Here is a 23,597-nt window from a genome sequence, read left to right on the forward strand (position 1 = left end):
AAGAGGAGAAAACAAAGTTTTCGGTTTTCTCTGGATTTTGTAATTCCTGGACTAAGGTTTGGAGACCAAAGGCTTCTGGGAGATTTGAGTGGGAAGAAGCCTCTACCCATGTGCCTCTGACTCCCGTCTAAACTGACAACACCTCTGTCTGCGACCTGTACTGACTCTGACCTGTTTGTGAACTATGTTCCTGCCTACTGCCAGGACTAATACTTGGACTGTGCTGAACACATCTCTGCCTGCTGCCTGTACTGACCCTGGGCTGTTTATGGACAGTATTGCTGCCTGAACGATTCCTTTCACTGTCGCTGACCACATCCCTGCCTGCTGCCTGAACCAATGCTCTCCTCTTTGGACAACTGCACTACTTAAACCACAGTTAATCTTTTCTTTACCCTTTGCTCAGCAGAATGTGTTTTGGGTGTAATTCCCCCTAGAACACATGAAAGTGCTACTTGGATGTGGCCAGGCTGTGGAAAAGTCTCACATGTGGTATCGCTATACTCAGGAGGAGTAGCAGAATGTATTTTGGCTTGTAATTTTTGGTATGTACAAGCTGTGTGTTAGCATTATTTTATAGATTGACAACTTTGTATAAAAAAAAAAAAAAATTGGTTTTAATTTTCTTTCCGCATTTTCCAAATATTTGTGGAAAAAAGATACATTAAAAAGACCCATTATGCCTCATAGAAAATACATTGGGTGTTTGCTTTTCAAAATGTGGTCATTTTGTGTGTAATTCCGTTGTCCTGGTGCTCCAGGGCCTTCAAAAATGTGATTGGTAGTCAGGAAATTAGATGTGTAGTTTATGCCCCTAGAACATCAGAAGGCACTCCTTGGATAGTGGGCCTCTCTATGTGGCTAGGATGTGAATAGTCTCACACGTGCTATCCCTTTACTCAGGAGGAGTAGCAGAATGTGTTTTGGGTGTAATTGCAAGTATGCCTATGGCGTGTGTGAGAAACAACTTGTTAATATGATTTTAATTTCTTAAGAGTTGTGGGAAAAAATTACAACTTCACAAAACTCACCATGCCTTTTATTAACTACCTTGGACTGTCTACATTCCCAAATGGGGTCATTTGGGGGTATTTGTACTGTCCTGGCATTTTAGAGCCTCAAGAAATGATATAGGCAGTCAGTACTTCAATTTTCAATGATATGTAGCATAGCTTGTAGATTGTAACTTTCAAACAGACCAAATAATATACACTGATTTGGGTTATTTTTACCAAATATATGTAGCAGTATGCATTTTTGGCCTAAAGTTATGAAAATACATTACTTAACTGGAAAAAAAAATTTCTAAATTTTCTGTCCTTTTTTTTTTTTTTTTGCTTATATTGCAAAAGGTAAAAAAAAAAAAAAAAACAGTGGTAATTAAATACCACCGAAAGAAAGCTCTATCTGTGTCAAAAAGTGATACAAATTTTGTTTGGGTATACTATTGAATGACTGAGTAATTGTCATTCAAATTGTGAGAGCACTGAAGCTGAAAACTGGCCTGGACAGGAAGGGGGTAAATGTGCCCAATATTGCAGTGGTTAAAGTATATGTACATGCTATCAATGAACTTCTGTTGTCTGCTAATATTTGGTCTGATAAATATACCATCAAAAGATTTTTGTTATATCTGTGTAAATATCTGTTAGCCATGTCAGAAATTTAGAGCCATCCTGTGCCCCCTTCCTTTTTTTTATTTTAGAGTCTAATTAGTCCTAGTTCTTATGTGTGGCTACATATACTTTTGTTGAGTGCGAGTGGAGGCAAAACTCTAATTATTGGGCTATTTTCTCCTCAGGTTGCATTTTATTAATTTATAAAAAATGGAAGGGTTTGGGGAAATACATATTATGGGATTTAGGTGTTTTACTGATTCACTCTATTTTATTTGAATGAATAACATTTCCACTTCTCACCCATGCTAGAACTGAAAGACGGCTACAGCACGGGCCTAAAACGCTGGGAGGACGTACCTTAACGCCCTCCCATTCTCATGCTTCCCACGCGCCCTCCGTGGCAGCATACTCTGTGATCTCTGAGTCCTTGGGATTTGGCTAATCACAGCTCAAAGTAAAGGGCCGATTGCGCCCCTTTACCACATGATCAGCTGTCATCCAATGATAGCTGATCACGTGATGTAAACAGAAGCCGGTAATCTGCTTTTTTTTCTCTCACACTGACAGCGTGAGGAGAAAAAAATAAAGCTGATCACCGGCTTCTGTAAAAGGGACATCGGTCCCACACTGTCCCCACCAGTGCTGCTAACCAGTGCCAGTCAGTGTCACCTACCAGTGCCCACCAGTACCACCTATCAGTGTTGCCTATCAGTGCCACCTACCAGTGTCTATCAGTGCCCATCAGAGCCGCCTATCGGTGCCACCTCTTAGTGCCCTTCAGTGCCACCTATCAGTGCCCATCAGTACCACTTATCAGTCCAGCCTCATCAGTGTCCACCAGTGCCGCTTATCAGTGCCAATCAGTGAAGCCAATCAGTGCAGCCACATCAGCGCACAACACAGAAGAAGAAAAATGACCTGTTTGGAAAATTGTATAACAAACTATGAAAACTGTTTGTTTTTTGTTTTTTGTTTTTTTTTTCAAAATCTTCTGTTTTTTTTTTTTTTTTGTTTGTTTAGCAAAGAATAAAAAACCCAGTGATGATTATATACCACCAAAAGAAAAATATTTGTGTGAAAAAAATGTCATATGGGTATGTCATATGGGTAATTGTCATTCAAGTGACAGCGCTGAAAGCTGAAAATTGGCCTGGGCAGGAAGGGGGTATAAATGCCCAGTAAGTGGTTAAACATGGAGAGAAAAAAAAAAAAAATCGCAATTGTGCTTACATTCGCACAAAATAAATGTACATTTAGTTTCACAGGTAACTAGCTCTGCAAATTTTTTTTTTTTTTTTATATTACTACACCCCTTACTGTCTATGTTGTAGGGATGAAGATAGTGGGAGGGTTTAAGTAGTTCAGCAGAAAATATTGGGCAGGGCTAACAGCTTTCAGTCCACAAAAATTGTGCACTGTCAACTCCCAACAGGAAATAGGAGCTATGTACAGTTCTAGGAGATCAACAGGTATTTTTCTGTACTTGCGGGGTCTTTTTATTCGTTTTTTTGTAGGGGAATTTTCATCCACTAGTTTTTTTTTATGTTTTTTTTGTTCCTTGAATGGGTCACCATTCCCCGATTTGAGTGTGTGTTTACTGACAGTAGACATCATGTTTGGATATATAAATGAGACCCATTCTACAGATATAAAACTTTGTAGAAAATATTTAAGATATTTACATCAGTGTGCTTTAGTGTTCAGATCCTGTTGACCAAGTACTTAAATACATGTTGCACAATGCTTGCAGAAGGAATGAATGGATTTGCCCTCAGGCAGTTCAAAGCAAACTTTAATTGCTATGTTAGGATTTTTATTTTTTATTTTTTTTTTATTTTACCATTGTTCTAAATAACATACACCAGCACTTGTACTCTTTGATAATCTGGGTCTACAAGGGGATGATGTTCCTCGGTAAATGTAAGAAAACTGTTTTCAGAATAAACTTTTTTTTTTTTTTTTGCGCAAAAGTGAAAAAGGCCGTTTTGAAATAAATATACTGTATAAATGAATGTGGAATATTTTGAAAATGCACGGCTACAGTTGTTTTGCTTTTCAACTGTGCAACAATATATATATATATTCTAGATTTTAAGCTCTAACAAGCAGGGCCCTATAGTTCCTCCTGTTTTGAATTGTATTTTAACTTTATTGTCTTCCCTCACATTGTAAAGCGCTGCGCAAACTGTTGGCGCTATATAAATCCTGTATAATAATAATAATATTATATACATTTTTTTTTCTTCCCCAAAGCAACAAATACGGTATTTAATAATAAACACAAATTGTTGGTTTGCTTAGCCATGCTATATAATATATTTATTTATTTATTTTCGGCAGCAATTAAATAATGTAAATTAAACTCAAATTGCTATGTTGCTTAGTTAGCTATGATAATATATATATATATATATATATATATATATATAGTCATAGCTAGCTAAGCAACATATATATATATATATATATATATATATATATATATATATATATATTTTTTTTTTTTTTACACTGTACATAAAAAAAATGATATACACACTACTGTAGTATCTCAAAGCTAAGCAACATACCAGTTTGGGTTTAATGGTAAATGCCTTATTTATTACTACCATAGATATATATTTTATTTATTTATTTTTTAATAAAAAGGTAACGTCATTTTGTTCCCCACTGCAGAGAATTTCTATTTCCCTGATAGGAAAGAATTCGAGCAGCTGCTTCTAGATCTTACTTGCAGAATTATCAGCTTCTGCTCATTCCCCCTCCACCCTCTCCCCCCTCCTCCTGCACAGCCTTTGTGTCAGCCTTAGTGCTAAGAGAAGTAGCTATGCTTTGCCCAGACAGAGAATGGCACCGCTGCTGCTAATTCCACTACAATATACCGAGGTGAAGGGTATTTTCCTTTGTTCGAAAAAATTCTGAAGACATTGGAGCTGGTCTAAAACAAGTTTTGTTTTTTCTTTCATAAGCACCCTCTCTTGTTGTTGTAAATGGCTGCAGACAGACGCCTATGAGGGCACACAGCAAGGTGTGATAATTGTGTAGAGTGACATTAGATGGAGAGATACAGTATAGAAGGGAGGAGAGAAGCTGTCTCGTTTACAACCCTACACAGGCGCAGAGAATGGTCTTGTAAAGCCTGCAGGCGGGGCTCATCACTACTTTCCTCCATGCACAGCAGTGACAGCAGCAGTACAACCAGAGACAAGCAGCTTCAGAGGCAAAGGTCCTTCTCCTCCTGCACCTTGACAACTAAAAAATTAAAGAGCCTGCTCGTTTCCTCACCTCTCTGCAACTCGGACAAAGGAAAATCCAATGGGAACGTCATGTCTCTCTTGCCGTGAAAGCCTGTTCTGGCCGTCTTTTAACGTCCAGCCTTTAATCTGATCCGATGACATCCCTGCAACCTGTTTACAGTGAGCCGGGGAGAGGGATTATTTTCATTTGTGATTATTAGGAAGAGAAAGACCTATGCCTTGGTGTATTTTGCAATGAAGCAGAGAAAGAAAATTTAAATGAGCAGCCGGAGTAAAGCTAACAGTTCTTACAAAGACTGTGGCACAAAAAGGGTGGAGCCCTCATATTTATGTGGATGTACAGCAAGAGCTTACCTTAACTTTTCTACTACCAGCGTGCGCACCTATGCTAGGCTGAGGACACTGCCCTGACCTGCAGGTGAATTTCCATGATGATTTAATAGTGTAAGGTGCAGTATACCTGCAAAGAAGGGTGACATATACAACCAGATAGAGTTTCATTTATTTGCAGCATATTTGTATTCTTGTCTCTTCTTGCTGCTTTTGTCTAATGCACCAGAATCAAGTGACATGCATGGAAGAGCAAATTTATTTCTTTTTTATTGACTGAATGTTCTGCTTGAAACATGCAGTTATCATTTTACTCAATATTTTTGTTCTTCGGCGCTACATTAGTGAGCAATCAAAAATTACAGAAAGATCTAAACACTGTGCAAGGAGATGGATCAAGATGGTGCCACGGTGTATATTCCTTTTTTAACAAAGTTTCTTTAGGAAAGACATCCAATCAAACTTTTGACCAAGACTCCCCCCATGAAGGTTTTTTGAGGAACCTTATTTGTCAACTTATACATGGGAGCTTAAGTAAACCTAAGGAACCTGTATTGAGTGAACAGAATGTACACTGGCCAAGTGACATGCAAGAAGCAGACAGAACTCCATCACCAAATATGCAATCTGATACCTTATTCTGGGAGCGTAGAAAGGTGAACAACACATCCATGGAAACCAGGTATACTGAGCAACAAAATAACAAGGATCAGGTTATGATTCACAGACAGGCTAGGAATAAAAGGGAAACGTACGAGTGGCAATTGAAGAAAGGCAATGAAAACTCCAGTAAATCCAACAACGAAAAAAAGTTTAATGCGGACTGGAATGAAACTTTACAAAGTCCGATTGCAGGGAAAGAGACAGAACCACACGCCTTGTCCTTAAACGGATCTATTCCCTTTGCTACAAATGATCTTAAAGTGTTTTCTGACAATATGGAGGTTAATCAAGCATTGGTACCAAAAAATACAACCAACAATAAAAAATTACACATAAAGAACCCATTTTATCCACTGACAGAAGATTCATATGGTGCCTATGCAGTTATGTGTTTATCTATTATCATTTTCGTAATTGGCATAATGGGCAATATGGCTGTGATGTGTATAGTCTGCCACAATTACTATATGAGAAGTATATCCAATTCACTTTTGGCAAATTTGGCCTTCTGGGACTTTTTGATTATCTTTTTCTGCCTTCCACTTGTGATTTTTCACGAACTTACTAAAAAATGGCTACTGGAAGACCTGTCCTGCAAGATCATACCGTACATAGAGGTAATAATTATGACTTTTATAACATATGTTGTTTGACATTTCTAAAGTAGATGATTTGTTATTATCCAGACTCCTTCAGGCAATTGTCATTCAGAATTCAGTGGGCGTTCTGAGTGTGTATTTAACTCTCTGTCCTCTATGTGGGTTGAAAGGTCAATATGACCAAAAGTAATATTTAGTGTTAGGTTAAGCCCATTGGTTTCCTGTATTTCTTGTGTTCTTTAGGAACAAGCTTTCCTGACACGCTAACTAGCTGTGTACCCATTAACCTTTGAGTCTCACTCCTTCTGCCAAAAATAAAATAAATTAAACACAGGTGTTCATACTTCTGTCCAGGTGTACAGACTCGAAAAGCATAAAGATCTCACCAATGAAGCACGTGAAAGACGTCAAACTCAACAGTTGAATACCTAGAGATATAAACTGTTGGGTGTTTAAATCCCCCAGCCTCCAGACTAAATAAATTAACTGAATTTTGCTTTTAGGTTAAAGGACCAACCCTTTATACATATTTGCCTTGGTATTTTCTATACTGCAAACTGTAAATGCTTACTTTATTGTAATCGTAAAATGCATTATCCCTGTTGCACCCTTTATACATACTTGCCTTGATATTTTCTATACTGCAAACTGTAAATGCTTACTTCATCGTAATAGTAAAATTCATGCTTAAATTTTAGCAATCAAAGTCAAAAACAGGAAACTTGGTGCTTGAATGCTGTTGTGGAACTGCATTTCCCAGCAAGTCCTTCAACTATGGTATACATGTGTCATGCTATTATGAAACTATGAAAGTCCCAGCACAGTCTATGATTCTGCAATAAGACTGGGATGATATGCTAGCACTTCTAGTTTTTTGGCAGCCACAAGCCATAGATTAACAAATTCTGATCAATGGTGACAATCGCTACAAATGTGATTATATTTTATTTTGTATTATACTCTTTTTTACACATGCTTTGTCTGTCAATTAATGTGATTTTTTTTTTTTTTGCACTTGCTATTATAAATAATATTGATCACATAAAACAGAATTGTACTTGATAAGTTATAGCAGGCCCATTATCCAGCTATAGAAATACATGGATAAAAGGCTGCCAAAACCTTGTCTGAGCCTAGGAATTAAATATGGACTCCTGAAGCTGTTTGCCTGCTTTCACTTGCTATGCATATTTGTTCCTTATTTAAAAAGTGACCAGCTTTAGAACAGTGCCAGTTTTTCGGTATTCACCCTGTAGCTCTGCCAAGTTCACAGTTTACTGGCTGTACTCCACTGTCATTCACATTGTGCATGATTGGAAAACAAAAGAAGTGTCACTGGATGTCAACCATCATGTGCATTGCCAGCAGTGGCCTGTACATATTAGGTTCCTGTTATGATTGTATTAAATAAATGGTGAACATTGGCATTCAGAATACTAATAAGCAGTAATAATGTACACAGAGGGATTTTTCACCCAGCTCCTAGTATGTAGTTGGAATGTGCATTTTTTTACAGCTTCTTCACAGGCTCAAACTTGCTATGCTTATTTGCTTCCAGTAAATGTTCTTTTCAGTTAATACATAGCTATATATTTGTTTTCTGTATGTGTCTGTCATGGCCAAATCTGTACAAATCATGGGATTCCCATGTGAAAACAGATGCAGTAAACCGCATATTCTTGTGCATAGAAGCATGTGCTCTAAACAGAAGCTTTTGTATACTTCGTTCAACCATACATGCTAAGACTAGGCTTCCTGACCCCACTCTCACTGCAGCAGGCAGATGATCCTTTAGAGTTTTTCTATCTATAAATCTGGCCAAATCTTGCAGATGTAACATATACCTGCTCCTGAATTTTGGATGCCTAGATGTTACAGAATAAGAAAGGGTGAAAAGGACTAAGAATACATGCAGATATGGTTACCATGCAAATTAATTTTCCACACCATGTGATTGATATCCAAGCAAGTATCAATATAATTATTGTATGGTGCTCTCTATAAATGGACCACAATCCAGAAAATGGGACCAAAATCAATCTGTGGTCTTCTTAGAGTCCATACGCGGATAGCAGGCCTTTATGTCCATATCTTCTGAAAAATATCCTATATATTGGTCAAATTGGCTTCTGCCATCAGGAAAAATCTTGTGGCCAGAGTTGATTAAATAATAGCTACTGCTGGCCCATTTGTGTTATGCAAGTTTCATTCGAGCAATGAATATCTAGGTATTTCAGATTGGGCGTACATTCATATGAATCTGGATGCCTTAAAATCTGGTTGAGCCTCTACATTTTTATAGGTTAGTCATGACGGCAGATCTCTTCTGAAGGATGTTTATTTTCAGCCATAATTTACCTAAAGTGTTTTTTACCCCAACACTTTATATTCCTGCTGTACTATGTACCCCAACACTTGTTACCCCAACACTTTATATTCCTGCTCTACCATGTACTTGTATGAGAAAGCCTCCTGTTCTCTTTGTATTTCTTCCTTTATGTGAAATCCCTGGTGTTCCTGCTAATCCCCCTTCTTTCCTTTTAAAAATTGACCATACTAAGTAGGAAGGCACACCGTGGTCAGTTCTCAAGCTACGCTGGGAACTCAGTGTGCTCTCCTCCAATGATAAGACTTGTCCTGACATAGTAAAAAAAGGGTTTGGGGTGCACCTGCGCTACGGATTGTGTGTTTAAACACAAATGCTGAACTTATTGAAAAGGGACCAGATGGTTATGCTGCCTCCAACTTACCACTAGGGTAAAGATATATTGGGGGTCGGGATGTGTTGGTGTGGGGCGCTACCACCTTGCACTACCCAGTATACAGAATGAATAGTGTATGTGGTCCCATAAAGTGCACTGTGCTCACTTAAATAGCGAAAAAGTGCAAAAGTATAAGGTGCTGCGTGCTGTATATAATACTAAAAAGTGCAATAAGTGCAAAAATTATACTTTCAACGGTGTACTTATGCTGAGTGGGTTGGACCATCTATGTATCGATCGTCAGATACAAATTGTATTGTGACCTTCTGAGCACTAGTCAGTGAAAAAAGTGCCGAAGTGCTAATAAGTGAATAAACAATCATTTTTAAAACTTTTATTGTGACATTCCCTTGCGGGGGAAACTTTACAGCCGTGATCACTATAAAAAAACAATTTAAATAAAATGAAGTGGTGAGCGAGTTGCGTCCATATGGCGCGTGCTGACATGCCTCCCCTGCACAGCCATTCATTGGGAAGCTCAGTGTGCTGCTGCTTCTCCTCCTCTTATGCGGCTGAGAACAGAGGGAATGTGATTTTTTTTTATATCTATATATAAATGTTTTGCCTTTCATCTCTGTTTTAAACTGAATCGGTTGTTTTACAAGGTGATTATTTACAATCACTTTAATATGTCTTAATTTTATCATTTATACCTGCGCCAATTTTTAAATGGAATCTCCCACTTGTTTTACGGGCTTAGGATGTTTTTAAAATGGAAAAACAGGTATCAGTTTTGCTAAACACTCTCTATTTTGCTGCAATGGTGATCGCATATGTCTCATGTATTCATTTTAAGCAAATATTAATGCAGCCTTTTCTATCCATGCCCTTCTTTTCTATCGACTAGAACATGTGCTGCTCTGTTTTCACATGTAGAAACTCTAAAGGTGCAATCTGCTTGCCACCCTTTCATTTTGATATATAGATATTGTTTTATACAGGAGTAGATATCTTAATAGTTCATTTTAGATATTTTAATCATCTAGATGTAAACCCAGTTACTAAAATTTCAAGCTTTAATATGCTAATATTTTTAGGCAGCTTTTATAAAAAAGAATAAGTGAAGATCCTGCCATACAGGTCCTTGTTCAGGCATTTCCTCTTATGTGGTAACAATTTTGCATTGTGCTCATGCATTGTCACCCTGTCACATGTGCCCCAAAGGGGACTATAAGTGGCCATGCTGACACACTTAAAGCCTCGTACGCACTACTGGTTTGTTTTTTCCGTTCAACCCAGCGAACCGCTGTACTAACAATCTGATGTTAGTACAGAGATCTCCCCTGCTGTTCTATTGTGTTTGCCCCCCGCCTCCCCTCCATTGGCTGAGATCAGGAGCTGATTGGCAGACCTTATTCGGTCATGACCCTTCAACAGAAGCCGACTGAATGGCCGGCTTCTGTCCGATTGGCTGCAGTACACACGGGCCGAATGTCAGCCGGTTTATATTGAATCAGCCGATGTTGCCCAACATTCGGGCCGTGTGTACTAGGCTACACCGGCTTGGTCAGTGTTACTTTCAGGAAGTAGTTTCTGAGCCATTGATGTGCAGCTGATGCTGTAGCAAGTGCAAGTAGACAGAACATTACTAAACGATGCTGGAGATCAGCAGCACTGAATGTTTGAAAAAAATATTTCAATTGTTTAAATAGTGCTTTAGCAAACTAAATGTCATATATCAGAGTTTAGATTCACTTTAAAGTGGTTTTCGCAGACCTCAAACACTTTGCGAGTTGCTATATAAAAGGGCATGATGGGTTTCCCCATTACGCAGTCTCATTGTTAGACTTGCTGACCAGTGTGGCTAGGCTAAAACATCAGGTTTTCTCTCAGAGATGTATTTGCTAAGCAAAGTCATTACTGAAGTCCATTTGTGGTGAATTTGGGTTTTCAATTGTTTGCTGAGTAGAATTATTACACCAGCATTGTCAGATTTATCCCTACTCATTACTGTAAACTGCTGTAAAGAAAATAAAAAAAGAAGCCAGGGAAGTGTCCACATTGAGGTGATAAGACATGCACATTTTAAATAAGATGGAAAACTCCATTTTACCATGTCATATTTCACACTGCACAATTCATTTTTCAAACATTTGGTTTCAACTATTTAATTGAACAAACAAGTTGGAACAAAATAACCCCAAGGCTCAAAACTATTTATCAGATCAAGAAGCATGAGTAAGAACAGCTATGCTTAAAGCAAATCTGTCACACATGAAGGAACAACACCATGCTATACAGCAGGCGATATGACTCAGATTTCCCCTTTATTTTGTAATGCTGCCATTTCTGGGTAATTGCCAGTGGATAATTAGCAGATTTACCATGTTTTATTGAAAAACACTTCAAACACTCCAAAACTGCATGGGCACCATATTGAGTTAGGTCTCCCAATCCGGTTCTGAGCCTGATCACTGCACCCAGACTCAAGTTTGTATTGTATTACAGCATTAATTCTGTTGCAGACTTGGGAGGAATATGTTTTTTACTTAGTGCACTACTGTATGTGCATACTCTTCCCAGTATGACAGAGCTGCGGGGCTGGGTAAACTATAGCCTTGAATGGTAAATTTCTCACTTGCAAAGTTGGTATGTAAGCGGATATTCCAAAAATGTGTGTTAAATCATTAAGTTAATACGGCCGTTGGTTACTGCATGATATCTCTGCTTATGTGTGGGTAATTTGATTAATGAGTTTACAAAGTATTATTGATTATGATAGCAAGCACCCCAAGATAGTGACCTGATAGTTCTAGCTTTAGTTGTCCTGACCCACACCCAGGATGTTGTTCACTGTATTCTTGCCCACATACAATTCAGCATGGGGGAAGCTGTTGGTAGACTACTGAATCTTGCTGCATTGGATTTTACAAAAAACAGATTATTGTAACCCAAGTGGATATTTTCTTTTTACCATAGTTTACTTTTAAAGTTTATTGGATAGCAATTCACTGACTAGCTCCACTTGTTACTTGATGTTCTTAATAGTAACTGTTGTGACAGTTGTCACAGTCCTGATTTTTACTGAAATGTGTCCTGTAAGACTAAAGTGAAAGTAAAGGGTGATAGGGGTAGCCAGCCTATATCCACTCCATCCCCATGAGTGCCATGTCCTTCTTCTTCTTCCTTTGCCTATTGGGTAGGTGCTGATGATGTAACTCCCAAAAATTCTCCCTGGGATTACATGCTCTTGGCATCCAAACCATTCCCTGTATCTGTAAGATGTCAGGACTGTGCACTCTACTGAACACAATGAAAACAAGAGAAAGGCGCACCGACCTAGTGCAATTCCATTATAAACATTTATTAAGAAATAAAAAGTAACTTACATAATACTCACAAACCCATGGTGTGTACACGCATGTCAAAACAATTAGAAGACAAGTAGCCTCCAGGAATGCTGAAATGTTCCAAGGAGGCAAGGAGACCAGATGGTGTCCCTAAAGGCTTGGCTGACGCATTTCAAGGGAGAACCCTCTTCCTCAGAGCCCTGAGCTCCGGGCATGTACACACCATGCGTTTGTTTGTATTATGTGAGCTACTTTTTATGCCTTAATACATTTTTAAAATAGAATTGCACTAGGCCAGTGCACCTTTCTCTTGTTTTCATTGTCTTTTAATATATTTGGATACCCATGGTCCTGAGAAGGCAGCAAGAACCTAGGCTATGTCTCTAAGGATTAAACACATCTTTTTCCCGTGAGCATAACATCTATGCACAGGAGAGTTACTTTCTTGGACTATACACACATATATTAGAAATAAGAATGGACAAGCACACACTTATGAACCTGACACTCACAGTGACACTGACAGCAGTGTGCAGCAGCACAGGTGACGTTGACACCTCACCCACAGGACACATCCCTGAGTCACAATGACAGCCTCTCTCCACACCAGATGGTCCCATCATTCAAAAAAGCACTGACAGTCCCGCTCCCAACTTTCCTTACTCCTGTCCAGCAGACCATATGTGGAGAGAGCAGAGCATATGAGGCTCCGGCCGCTCAGTTTGACTCCCTTGCACCATGACATCACAAGACACACTTAGGCACTGCCTCCGCCAGACCCACCCCTCTGTCGGCCGTACGCACTGTAGCAGGGACTTAGATAGTCTCAGCCAGCTTCAGAACAGAACTGCCATACCAACTTTGCAAGTGAGAAAATTACCATTCAAGGCTATAGTTTACCCAGCCCCCAGCTCTGTCATACCGGGGAGAGAACTGCAGAGCGTCAAAGCCATATTTTTAACTGGAAACCTTTTCCTGCTTCTGGTATTTACTGGCAGGAGAAAAGGGTCCAATTTTTACTGATTGCCAGTATAAAAACTGACGGTTGGCAACACTGCATTAGAGACACAATAACACTTGAACCTGAAAGCTAAGCTTAAAGTGGTTGTAAAGGCAGAAGGTTATTTTTTATCTTAATGCATTATGCATTAAGATAAAAAGCCTTCTGTGTGCAGGACCCCTCTCAGACCCCCAAATACTTACCTGAGCCCATCTCACTCCAGTAATGTCCACGAATGCCTAAGTCATTCGGGACTCTCCCTCCTAAATGTCTGAGACACAGCAGAGGTGCCATTGGCTCTCGCTGCTGTCAGTCAAACTCAGTTAGCCAATGAGGAGGGAGAGGGGTGGGTCCAAACCACGGTTTCTGAATGGATACACTGAGCGGTGGCTTGGCTCGGGTGCCCCCCTAGCAAGCTGCTTGCTTTGGGGGCTCTCAACAGGAGCTCCAGCAAGGGACCCGAAAAGAGGAGGATCCAAACTGCCCTGTACAGAGCAGGTAAGTATGACATGTTTGCCATTTTTAATGAAAAATAATGAGACTTTACAATCACTTTAACATGACTCTTAGCCCCATTCACATTACTGTAGCACATCACGCATGTGTGGGTTTTCATTCATAGGGCGGCCAATTAATTTCAATAGGCTACCCTACACAGAATAAATATGACAAAAAAGCTCAAGTTTCTTTTTGAGCTTTGCACATTTTGCCGTGTGTTTTTTCAAAACTAAGCATTTTGCTTGCATGTTTGGGGTATCATTGACAATTGCTCTTAATAAGGAGTGATTCCAAGTGAGAAGTGAAATCCCTCAATGAGTTGCTATTACTGATAATAAAATATTGCAGTTGTGCTAAAGTCACAAAGTGCACCTAATGTTACCTAATATAATCTCTAAATAACCCACTAAAGCCAGATTTGAAAGGGCTTTATCGCGTAGGGATGGATCGGCTAGCCATACTGTATAACTTCTTTTCTATGCATGATGTGTGACTAAACAGATTTACATATTTTTGCCAAATTCACCTGCACTCAGTGACAAAAAAAAGAAAGAATAATCTCTCTAGCTGCTGTAAACACCACAATATGTGCTTAAATAGTTAATTTCTACAATACACAGCGCTTTTGTACATCAAACTGTGGGTACTGTACTTTAATATACAAAAGCGCTGTGTATTGTGGAAATCAACTATTTAAACAAATTTAAACTTCCAAGGTGGGATATTATGAGTGCTTGCTGTAATGATGGATCTACTTAAGACTTAAGTTCACACTGGAATTAAAAGCGGCGTTTGAGAGGCGTTAAAAACGCCCCTCAAGTGCCTATAGAATTGATACAATGGACAGCCCACAGTGCTGTTCAAATGATCAAAACATGAAGCGTTAGCGTTGCGTCGCTTCAAAATTGAAGCTTTATGTCGAGTCAGGAGGCGTTCGAAGCCTTCCAACGCCTCTTGTTCAAGTCTATGGTAAAGCTTCACAAACGCTCTGGCAGGCAGTTGCGGGGCGGTAAGATTTGTTTATTTCCTGTAATAGAATAGGTGTTTGTGGAGTGGTTTTATTGTGCCTTAATGCTCATCAAACGCTTCAAAGCAATGTCTGGATGCAAAATGGAAGGTAGGCTGTACTCCATAAATGCATTTCAAGGCTTAAAGATGACTGGGGTACACCATTAAAGTGTATCGAATAGCAAAACTTTTTTTTTTTTAGATTTTGGATAAAAGATAATAGGACCCCTAACAGTTTTTTTTTTTTTTGCTGTTGTCTGTGCCCCCATTAGGGGATTTACACTCTCCATTTTTGCTGATTATGATTGTCGCTGGAACTAAAATTGAAGTAAAACCCCCAAACTGTTTTCAATAGGTTGTCACCAGAATAGGGATAGATGGGAAATCATCCAATGGGAACACTTGTTCCAGTGACAACTGTGTAAAGAGGGTTTTTTTTTTATTTTGGAGAGATTTTCTCTCACTTCTTATTGTGGGTACAGGACTGGAAGTTAGGGCAATTCTCTCCAATATGAGACAGATAGGTAAAATTTTGACATGGGTTTCAAACATTCCTTTACTCAATTCAAAATAAAAAAATGTTTTGTCTTCAGATATACTTTAAAAATGCCAGGATGAGGGGAGATTGTGACATTGAATGGCCAATTCTCTCCCCTCCAGTCACAGAAGACCTTGTATTATGTGAAAAGAATACAAGATGTTTTAAGAATAGACGAAGTGGAGTGTAACCCCCCTATCCTTTACTGTATGCACTGTATGAGAGCCAGAACTGTAAGTTTTAATGCTGTTAGTTTGGTGCTTACACTAGAGACAGGGTGAAAGAAACAAAGTTTTATATAACAGAGCCGCATCCCTACACATTGGACACACATCTTTAGAGATGATTTATTAATACAAGCAAATATCAAAAATATGTTATTTCCTGAAATTCAACTTGAAGGAATAATAAATTGTTTTAAAACTATTTTATAGAATTTAAAAGGTTGTATTAAAATATAGTCCCAGTACTCGCATTACATTTTGAAAATGTTTAAGACTGCCTGCAAAATTTTCATCATGAGAAAAAAGCTCATTAAAATGAATATGGGCAACATTTTTACCATCAAAGGTATTCTCACAAGCCTAAAAAATGCATTTTTCTGCACAGTACCCATTTATGCCTGTTCAGAATTGCTGTATAAAAATTAGTTTAACGAGCCCTATACATAATGCAGAGTGAAGCATTTACTTGTGGTCAAGATGTGCATTTATTAATGAATTGTCGTAATGAATAGCTAGAACAAAGGCACTCTGTTTATAGTGCTATGTCAAGGAACAAAGCACTTTGGTTAGAAGCTTGTGGGAAAATACACAATCCAAACCATTTATCTTTAAGGAATTTACCAACAAATAATTATATAGTTATGTGATGCTAAAATGCTCTGTAAGCTCAAACTAGCTGATTAAAATAAGATGCTTTAGATCTAAACTAGAAGCAAGCATGTAGGATCCTTTGTAATAGGAGAAATAATGTGAATACTGGTTTTCATAATCCAACTACCATCAGTTCAGCATGGTCCTCCACAATGATTGCCTGCTATAGAATACAAAAAATATGCTATTGCTATTTACCTTATTAGAAATATTTAAAAAAATGATCTGTATGACTAGCCTTTGACCTTCAAAAGAGTATGTTTCTACAGTAGGGTTTCCAAAGCCATATGTGTTTAGCTGCTGAAAAAGCCAAACCTCCAGTAGACTTCCTATCAGGGTGTCCAAAAACATTTATTGGAAGGTGTGGCAGGGATTACTCACTACATTGCTGACACATTGTTTTTTGTCATCTAAGAATGGCCAAGCTTGTTTTTGCAGTAGACGTTTCAGAAAATATTGCACAAATTATCACCAAACACATATCTTACTACATCTATACTAAGTTCCTGCTAACTATGATTGTATATCTAAACAATAAACATGAAATGGACCTTCACCCGAAAAGAACTATCAGGATCATCCTCTTTCTGCCAACCCCCAGCCAGTTACAAAATTGTAGGGTTCTTCTTTTTTTTTATTTTTGTTCCCACTTCGTCATTCCTTACCTAGGCTAGAATGATGTACCCTTGGGTGGCCCCACCAGCGGCCTCCTGAGATACACGTCACACATCTCTGCAATCTGTAATCTCATGCATGAGGAGTAGTGAGCCGATTGTGAGTGATCAGGAAATGAGAACCAGCTCCCAAAAGCAAGATGGAAGCACAGAAGATCAGAAGCCCTGGGAAGAATTGGCTACATGGAAGATATTGGTGGACTTTATGGTACTAGTAGTTGCTGAATTGTTGGGTTTCCCATAGCCAGATGAAGTTCCTCCTTAACCCTTCAAATACACCTGTCCAGAAAAAAATTTGTGGGCTACCATTGCTCGACTCCTTCTAATGGTAGTTGATTGGCTGTGGGGGTGTAGTCCTGCTTCAACAATGACCCAGAACAAACATGCTGCAAGGGTCACATAAAAGTCTAAATTTGTTATTGCTATTGTAATCGCTAAAAGCCAAAGTATCAGTATAACAGGCAGTTAAAAAGGTTGTAAACCCTCAAAACTTTTTTTTTTTTTTGAAAGAGAAATACTAGCTCATTATGAAATACTTACCTAAGAACGAGCCCCCGCCGTGCCGCCCGCTCACCTGTATGACGGGCGACATGTCCAGTCGCCCGTCTTCCGGGATCGTGGCATCCGGCCATCTGATTGGCCGGAGCCCCGGTGACGTCACTCCCGCGCACGCGCGTGGGAGCCGACGGTCACGGCACGGAGCTCTGAAGAAACGGCACCAGCGGCCGTTCCTTAAGAGCGCATGCGCCAGTGACGTCACTGGCTGCATGTAAGGTAAATATCTCCTAAACCAGTGATGGCGAACCTTGGCACCCCAGATGTTTTGGAACTACCTTTCCCATGATGCTCATGTGCTCTGCAGTGTAGTTGAGCATCATGGGAAATGTAGTTCCAAAACATCTGGAGTGCCAAGGTTCGCCATCACTGTCCTAAACGGTACATGTTTAGGAAATATTTACAGTACCTATAGGTAAGCCTTATCATAGGCTTACCTATAGGTAAAGGTGTCAGAGGACGGTTTACTTCCTCTTTAAGGGACATGTTTGATATACAGAATATATCTTCCCCTCCTTATCAAAATAAAATAAGGGAGTATTCTGTAGTCCAGTAGGGGCTGACAACTTTGCTTGGGATTTTATTGCAGTAGAGGCAGCATTGTCAGTGCACAGCAGGAAGTTAGTAGCTTACTGTATTTGTGACACAATGAGCAGGTATTTTTCTAGACCTGCAGCATTTATTGCACAGGGGTACTTTATATATTAGTTTTTTTTATTTTTCCCCCGGGGTACACTTTAAGCTGATCATAGCCCCTAACACTGATTTAAAGCAAACTATACACTATCACGGTGGTAAATACTAATTACATAGGTAGTGGTAGCAAAAAAAAAAAAAAAAAGTTGTGAAAAAAAAAGTTTTAATGTATTTACAATGTGTAAAATTATTGGTGCTGATTTTGAGGAGCTTGCACCTTTCCAAAAGTTCAGTTCCAATGCATTATTAATTTTCATAATGCTTATTTAGCACAAGGAAGCATAACATTCCCCCTGTAAACACACACTCCCCCCCTTAGATACACTCAGCGAAGTAAATGAGCTATAGTTGTAAATAACTTAATTACTTCCAGATAATGTAATATGGAGAAGCTCGGTATAGAAGAAAGATTAATTTGTTAGTGTAATAAATCATTTGTTAGCTCCCAGTAAAGAAAAATGCACCTGAATTATACAAAGCAGATCTTTTTATGTACTCAAGCAAATATTAAACATGGCTGAATTAAATTTTTTATTTCTACTGTTATTGAATTTGTGAGAGGAAATGAAAATTGGATTGGAAAAGTTAATGAAATAAAAAATTAGATGTCACCAAAGCTCAGTATGTCCTCTCCCCAATTATTTCTTTAAACGTGCAACTCACCAGGACTGTATTTAGTTGTAATGTTATTAAGGGTTTCCTGTTGTGTCAGTTATTCTTGGTCAGTAAATCCAGGAACTGTTTGTGATTTTACAGGGAAAATATGTGTAAACACTAACATTTAACAACTTAAGCCCCGGAAGATTTTACCCCCTTCCTGACCAGAGCCTATTTTGCGATTCGGCACTGCGTTGCTTTAACTGACAATTGCGCGGTCGTGCGACGCTGTACCTAAACTAATTTCACGTCCTTTTTTTCCCACAAACAGAGCTTTCTTTTGGTGGTATTTGATCACCTGTGCGATTTTTTGATCATGCGCTATAAACAAAAAAAGAGCGTCAATTTTGCAAAAATAACAATATTTTTCACATTTTTTTTATATGAAATTCCCCCAAAAAAATGTAAAAATCTAAATTTTTTAACATTTTAAGCCAATTTGTTTTATGCTACGTATGTTTGGTAAAAAAAATCGCAAAAAGCGTATTTTGATTGGTTTGCGCAAAAGTTTTATGCGTTTACTAACTAAGGGAAAGATTTTTGTTATTTTTGTTGTTTTTTTTTTAACGAGTAATGGCGGCGATCTGCGATTTTTTTTGCGGGACTGCGACATTGCGGCGGACAGATCGGACCCTTGACTGACATTTTTGACACTTTTGGGGTTACCGGTGACATTACTACAGAATCAGTGCTATACATATGCACTGTTACTGTAAAAATGACACTGGGAGGGAAGGGGTTAACTTTATTTGAGAGGGAGGGGTTAAGTGTGTCCCTAGGGGCGTGTTTCTAACTATGATTGGATGTGGCTTCTTGTGTAAGAACATAGATCAACGGTCCTACATAGTAGAACCGTGTGATCTTCATTCTTACACAGGGGAGAATGACAGGCGGCTGTGTTTACATTAGCCGCCTGCCTTTCTCCCACTCTAACAGGAAGTGAGTGTAAATACCTCCAAAGTGAGGGAAATCCTTGGTAGCCACCTGAGCTAGTGTCTCCATTGAAAAACCCTCTATTCCTGTTTTGGTGGCCAGTCAAAATTTTAGATTTTCTTTCACTCACGGTGATAATGGTAAACATGAAAAATAGACAAGATTAATTTCCCTAATTGGGCTGCACACAGCTATACTGGGAATGGGTAGGCAACATTGGAGAGGTGGACATTTACTTGAACAACATGGAAGACGTCAAAGATCATCAGCACGCAGCACATTTTTTAAGGAGATAACTTAATACGGCCCCATTAAAAAGAAAGGTTTTAAAAATATAGGTGGCAGTAACAAGCACTGTGGAATGCAGGGGTCAGTAGTATGTAACATGGAGTACAGAAGTCAGTAATATATCAAGCAGAGTTCAGAGGTCAGTAGCACATAATGCACAGTTTAGGGGTCAGGTGTAAGTAAAGCAGAGTGCAAGGGTGAGTAGTATGTAAATCAAAGGTCAGGAGTAAGCAATGCAGAGCACATGGTCAGGAGTCAGTAGTGCAGAGGTCAGTAGTATGTGCCATAGGGTTCAGGGGTCAGGAGTAAGCAATGCAGAGGTCAGTAGTATGTAACATAGAGTTCAGGGGTCAGGAGTAAGCAATGCAGAGGTCAGTAATATGTAACATGGAGTTCAGGGGTCAGGAGTATGTAATGCAGAGTGCAGGGTCACTGAAATGTACTAAACACTGCAGGGGCAGTTGTACATAAGGCACAGTGCAGATGTAAGTAATATGTAGGGGACCATTAACACTAGAGCAGGGACTTGTCTTTTTCTGCACATCAAGAAGAACATCAATCACCACTAAGACACATAGAAACTGTTGTTTTCTATGTTCCCTTTTCTCAGCGCAACAGAGCCTTGAGGTGCGGTTCAGCAAGGTGTGATAAAATGCAGATAAAGTGCCTTGAAAAAATATTCATACCCCTTGAAATTTTTCACATTTGGTCATGTTAAAACCAAAAACATAAATTTTGTTTATTGGGATTTTATGTGATAGACCAACACAAAGTGGCACGTAATTGTGAAGTGGAAGGAAAATCATAAAGGATTTTCAAAATGATTTACAAATACATTTCTGAAAAGTGTGGCATGCATTTGTATTCAGCGCCCCTTGAATCAATACTTTCTAGAGCCACCTTTTGCTGCAATAACAGCTGCAAGTCTTTTTGGGTATGTCTCTATCAGATTGGATGAAGAGCACCTGTGAACAGCAAATTTCAAGTCTTGCAACAGATTTCCAATTTGATTTAGGTCTGGACTTTGACTGGGCCATTCTAACACATGAATATGCTTTGATTTAAACCATTCCATTGTAGCTCTGGCTGTATGTTTAGGGTCATTGTCCTGCTGGAAGGTGAACCTCCCCCCCAGTCTCAAGTCTTTTCAGACTCTAATCGTTTTTTTTTAAGATTGTTCTGTATTTGGCTCCATCCATTTTCCCATCAATTCTGACCAGCTTCCCTGTCCCTGCTGAAGAAAAGCATCACCACAACACGATGCTGCCACCTCTATGTTTCACGGTGGGAATGGTGTGTTGAGGGTGATGGTGCAGTGTTCCTTTTCCGCCACACAGCACTTTGCTTTTAGACCAAAAAGTTTAATTGTGGTTTAATTTGAACAGAGCACCTTCTTCCACATGTTTGCTGTGTCCCCCACATGGCTTCTTGCAAACTGCAAACGGGACTTCCTATGGCTTTCTTCTTGCCATTCTTTCATAAAGGCCAGATTTGTGGAGTTCACAACTAATAGTTGTCCTGTGGACAGATTCTCCCACCGGAGCTGTGGCTCTCTGCAGCTCTTCCAGAGTTACCATAGGGCCTCTTCGCTGCTTCTCTGATTTATGCTCTCCTTGCCTGGCCTGTCAGTTTAGGTGGACGGCCAGGTCTTGGTAGGTTTGAATTTGTGCCATACTCTTCCATTTTCGGATAATGGATTGAACAGTGCTCCGTGAGATGTTCAAAGCTTGGGATATATTTTTATAACCTAACCCTGCTTTAAACTTCTCCACAACTTTATCCCTGACCTGTCTGGTGTGTTTCTTGGCCTTTATGATGCTGTTTGTTCACTAAGGTTCTCTAACAAACCTCCGAGGGCTTCACAGAACAGCTGTATTTATACTGAGATTAAATTACACACAGGTGGACTCTATTTACTAATTAGGTGATTTCTGATGGCAATTGGCTCCACTACATTTTAGTTAGGGGTATCAGAGTAAAGGGGGCCGAATACAAATGCACGCCACACTTTTCAGATATTTATTTGTAAAAAAAAAATTGAAAACCATTTATCATTTTCTTTCCAGTTCACAATTATGTTCCACTTTGTGTTGGGCTATCACATACAATCCCAATAAAATACAATTACATTTTTGGTTGTAACATGACAAAATGTGGAAAATTTTAAGGGGTATGAATTATTTCTCAAGGCACTGTATACTGCATAATATTGCACCTCACTGGATGGCACCGCATATCGCCGCACAGCGCAATGCACCATGCTGCTGTGTGGTGACATTAATAAGGTGTCCTTTTGTGTACTTCAAATAAAAATTGTTTGAAGAAATGGAGCTGTGTCATGCAATAAAACGTGCATCACACTGGTCCCCTGCCACACCTCACTGCTGTCCACACACTAAATTGCTTTGCGGGCACTCCACTAAATCACAGGCAACTACGGCCGGGCCTTAAGCCTTGCTTCATTTTACTGCATGTTGGGCAGCCCATTCTTTTCAATAAGCTGCTCTACCCTTAAGAAATGATGGGCTCCCCGTGCCTTTTGAAAAATCAAACTGCATGGTGCTGTGGCACTGTGTGTTTCAATTTGTGGATATGTGGGGTACCATTGTGAATTAAATTAACCCCCCCCCCCCCTGCACATATGCTAAAGCGAACCACGTTTATCTGCATATCGAGAATGCACATAATTTTTTGCGTGTCTCTGACATGCAGAGATGTAAGCCAAGCCTCAGGCTGGGTACACGCGGGTTGAATATTGGCTGGTTCAGCAAGAACTGGCTGACATTTGGTCAATGTGTACAGCTGTTTTTACGACAGAAACCAATCTAACAACTGGCTTTTGTCGAAGGGCATGCTGAAAAACCAGCTTCCAATAAGCAATCACAGCCAATGGTTGATCAGTGTGTTCTGGAAGGAGGGCAGTCCTCCGGTCAAAACACAAAGGCACAGCGGGGGAGATTCGTTCAGCCTGGTGGGTCGAATGAAAAAAAAAAAAAAAAAAACATTACATGTGTACCAGGGTTTACTCAACAGCAGCCTGGTTGTATCTACAGCCCTGCCCATTAACCATTTTCTCCTCTTAAGGCAGTTGCCATTATAATGCAAAATAAATGTTGATGCTGCAAGTAGATACACGCACGTATCTGCATTGTAGTCAGTTAACTAACACTGCCTGCCCAGAACTGAGGACCTATCATTACAGCCTGCAGCCTTCTGTGGCACTGACCCCCTGCAGCAACCTGTTTCGCAGCACGTTTCTCATCTGGTCCACCAGACCCTGGTGTGTGTGCATCAACACAGACACAGCTCCTGGTTTTGCAGTGCTGGCTGGGGGCTCACATTGCTCACTAATTGG

General features: G+C 39.4%; 1 protein-coding gene across 1 annotated transcript in view; it reads left to right on the plus strand.

Moving 5' to 3' along the window:
* The first annotated feature begins 4,442 nt into the window (after positions 1-4,442).
* Positions 4,443-23,597, plus strand: part of GPR37 (G protein-coupled receptor 37) — a 35,420-nt gene continuing 16,265 nt past the window's right edge. Inside the window, exon 1 of the mRNA XM_082254718.1 lies at positions 4,443-6,486. Coding sequence (XP_082110844.1) covers positions 5,503-6,486 — 984 coding nt within the window. The 5' untranslated portion in view covers positions 4,443-5,502. The remainder of the gene's footprint in view (positions 6,487-23,597) is intronic.

Source organism: Pelophylax lessonae (genome assembly GCF_965119305.1).
Source record: "Pelophylax lessonae genome assembly, chromosome: 4".
In the NCBI taxonomy this organism is placed as follows: domain Eukaryota; kingdom Metazoa; phylum Chordata; class Amphibia; order Anura; family Ranidae; genus Pelophylax; species Pelophylax lessonae.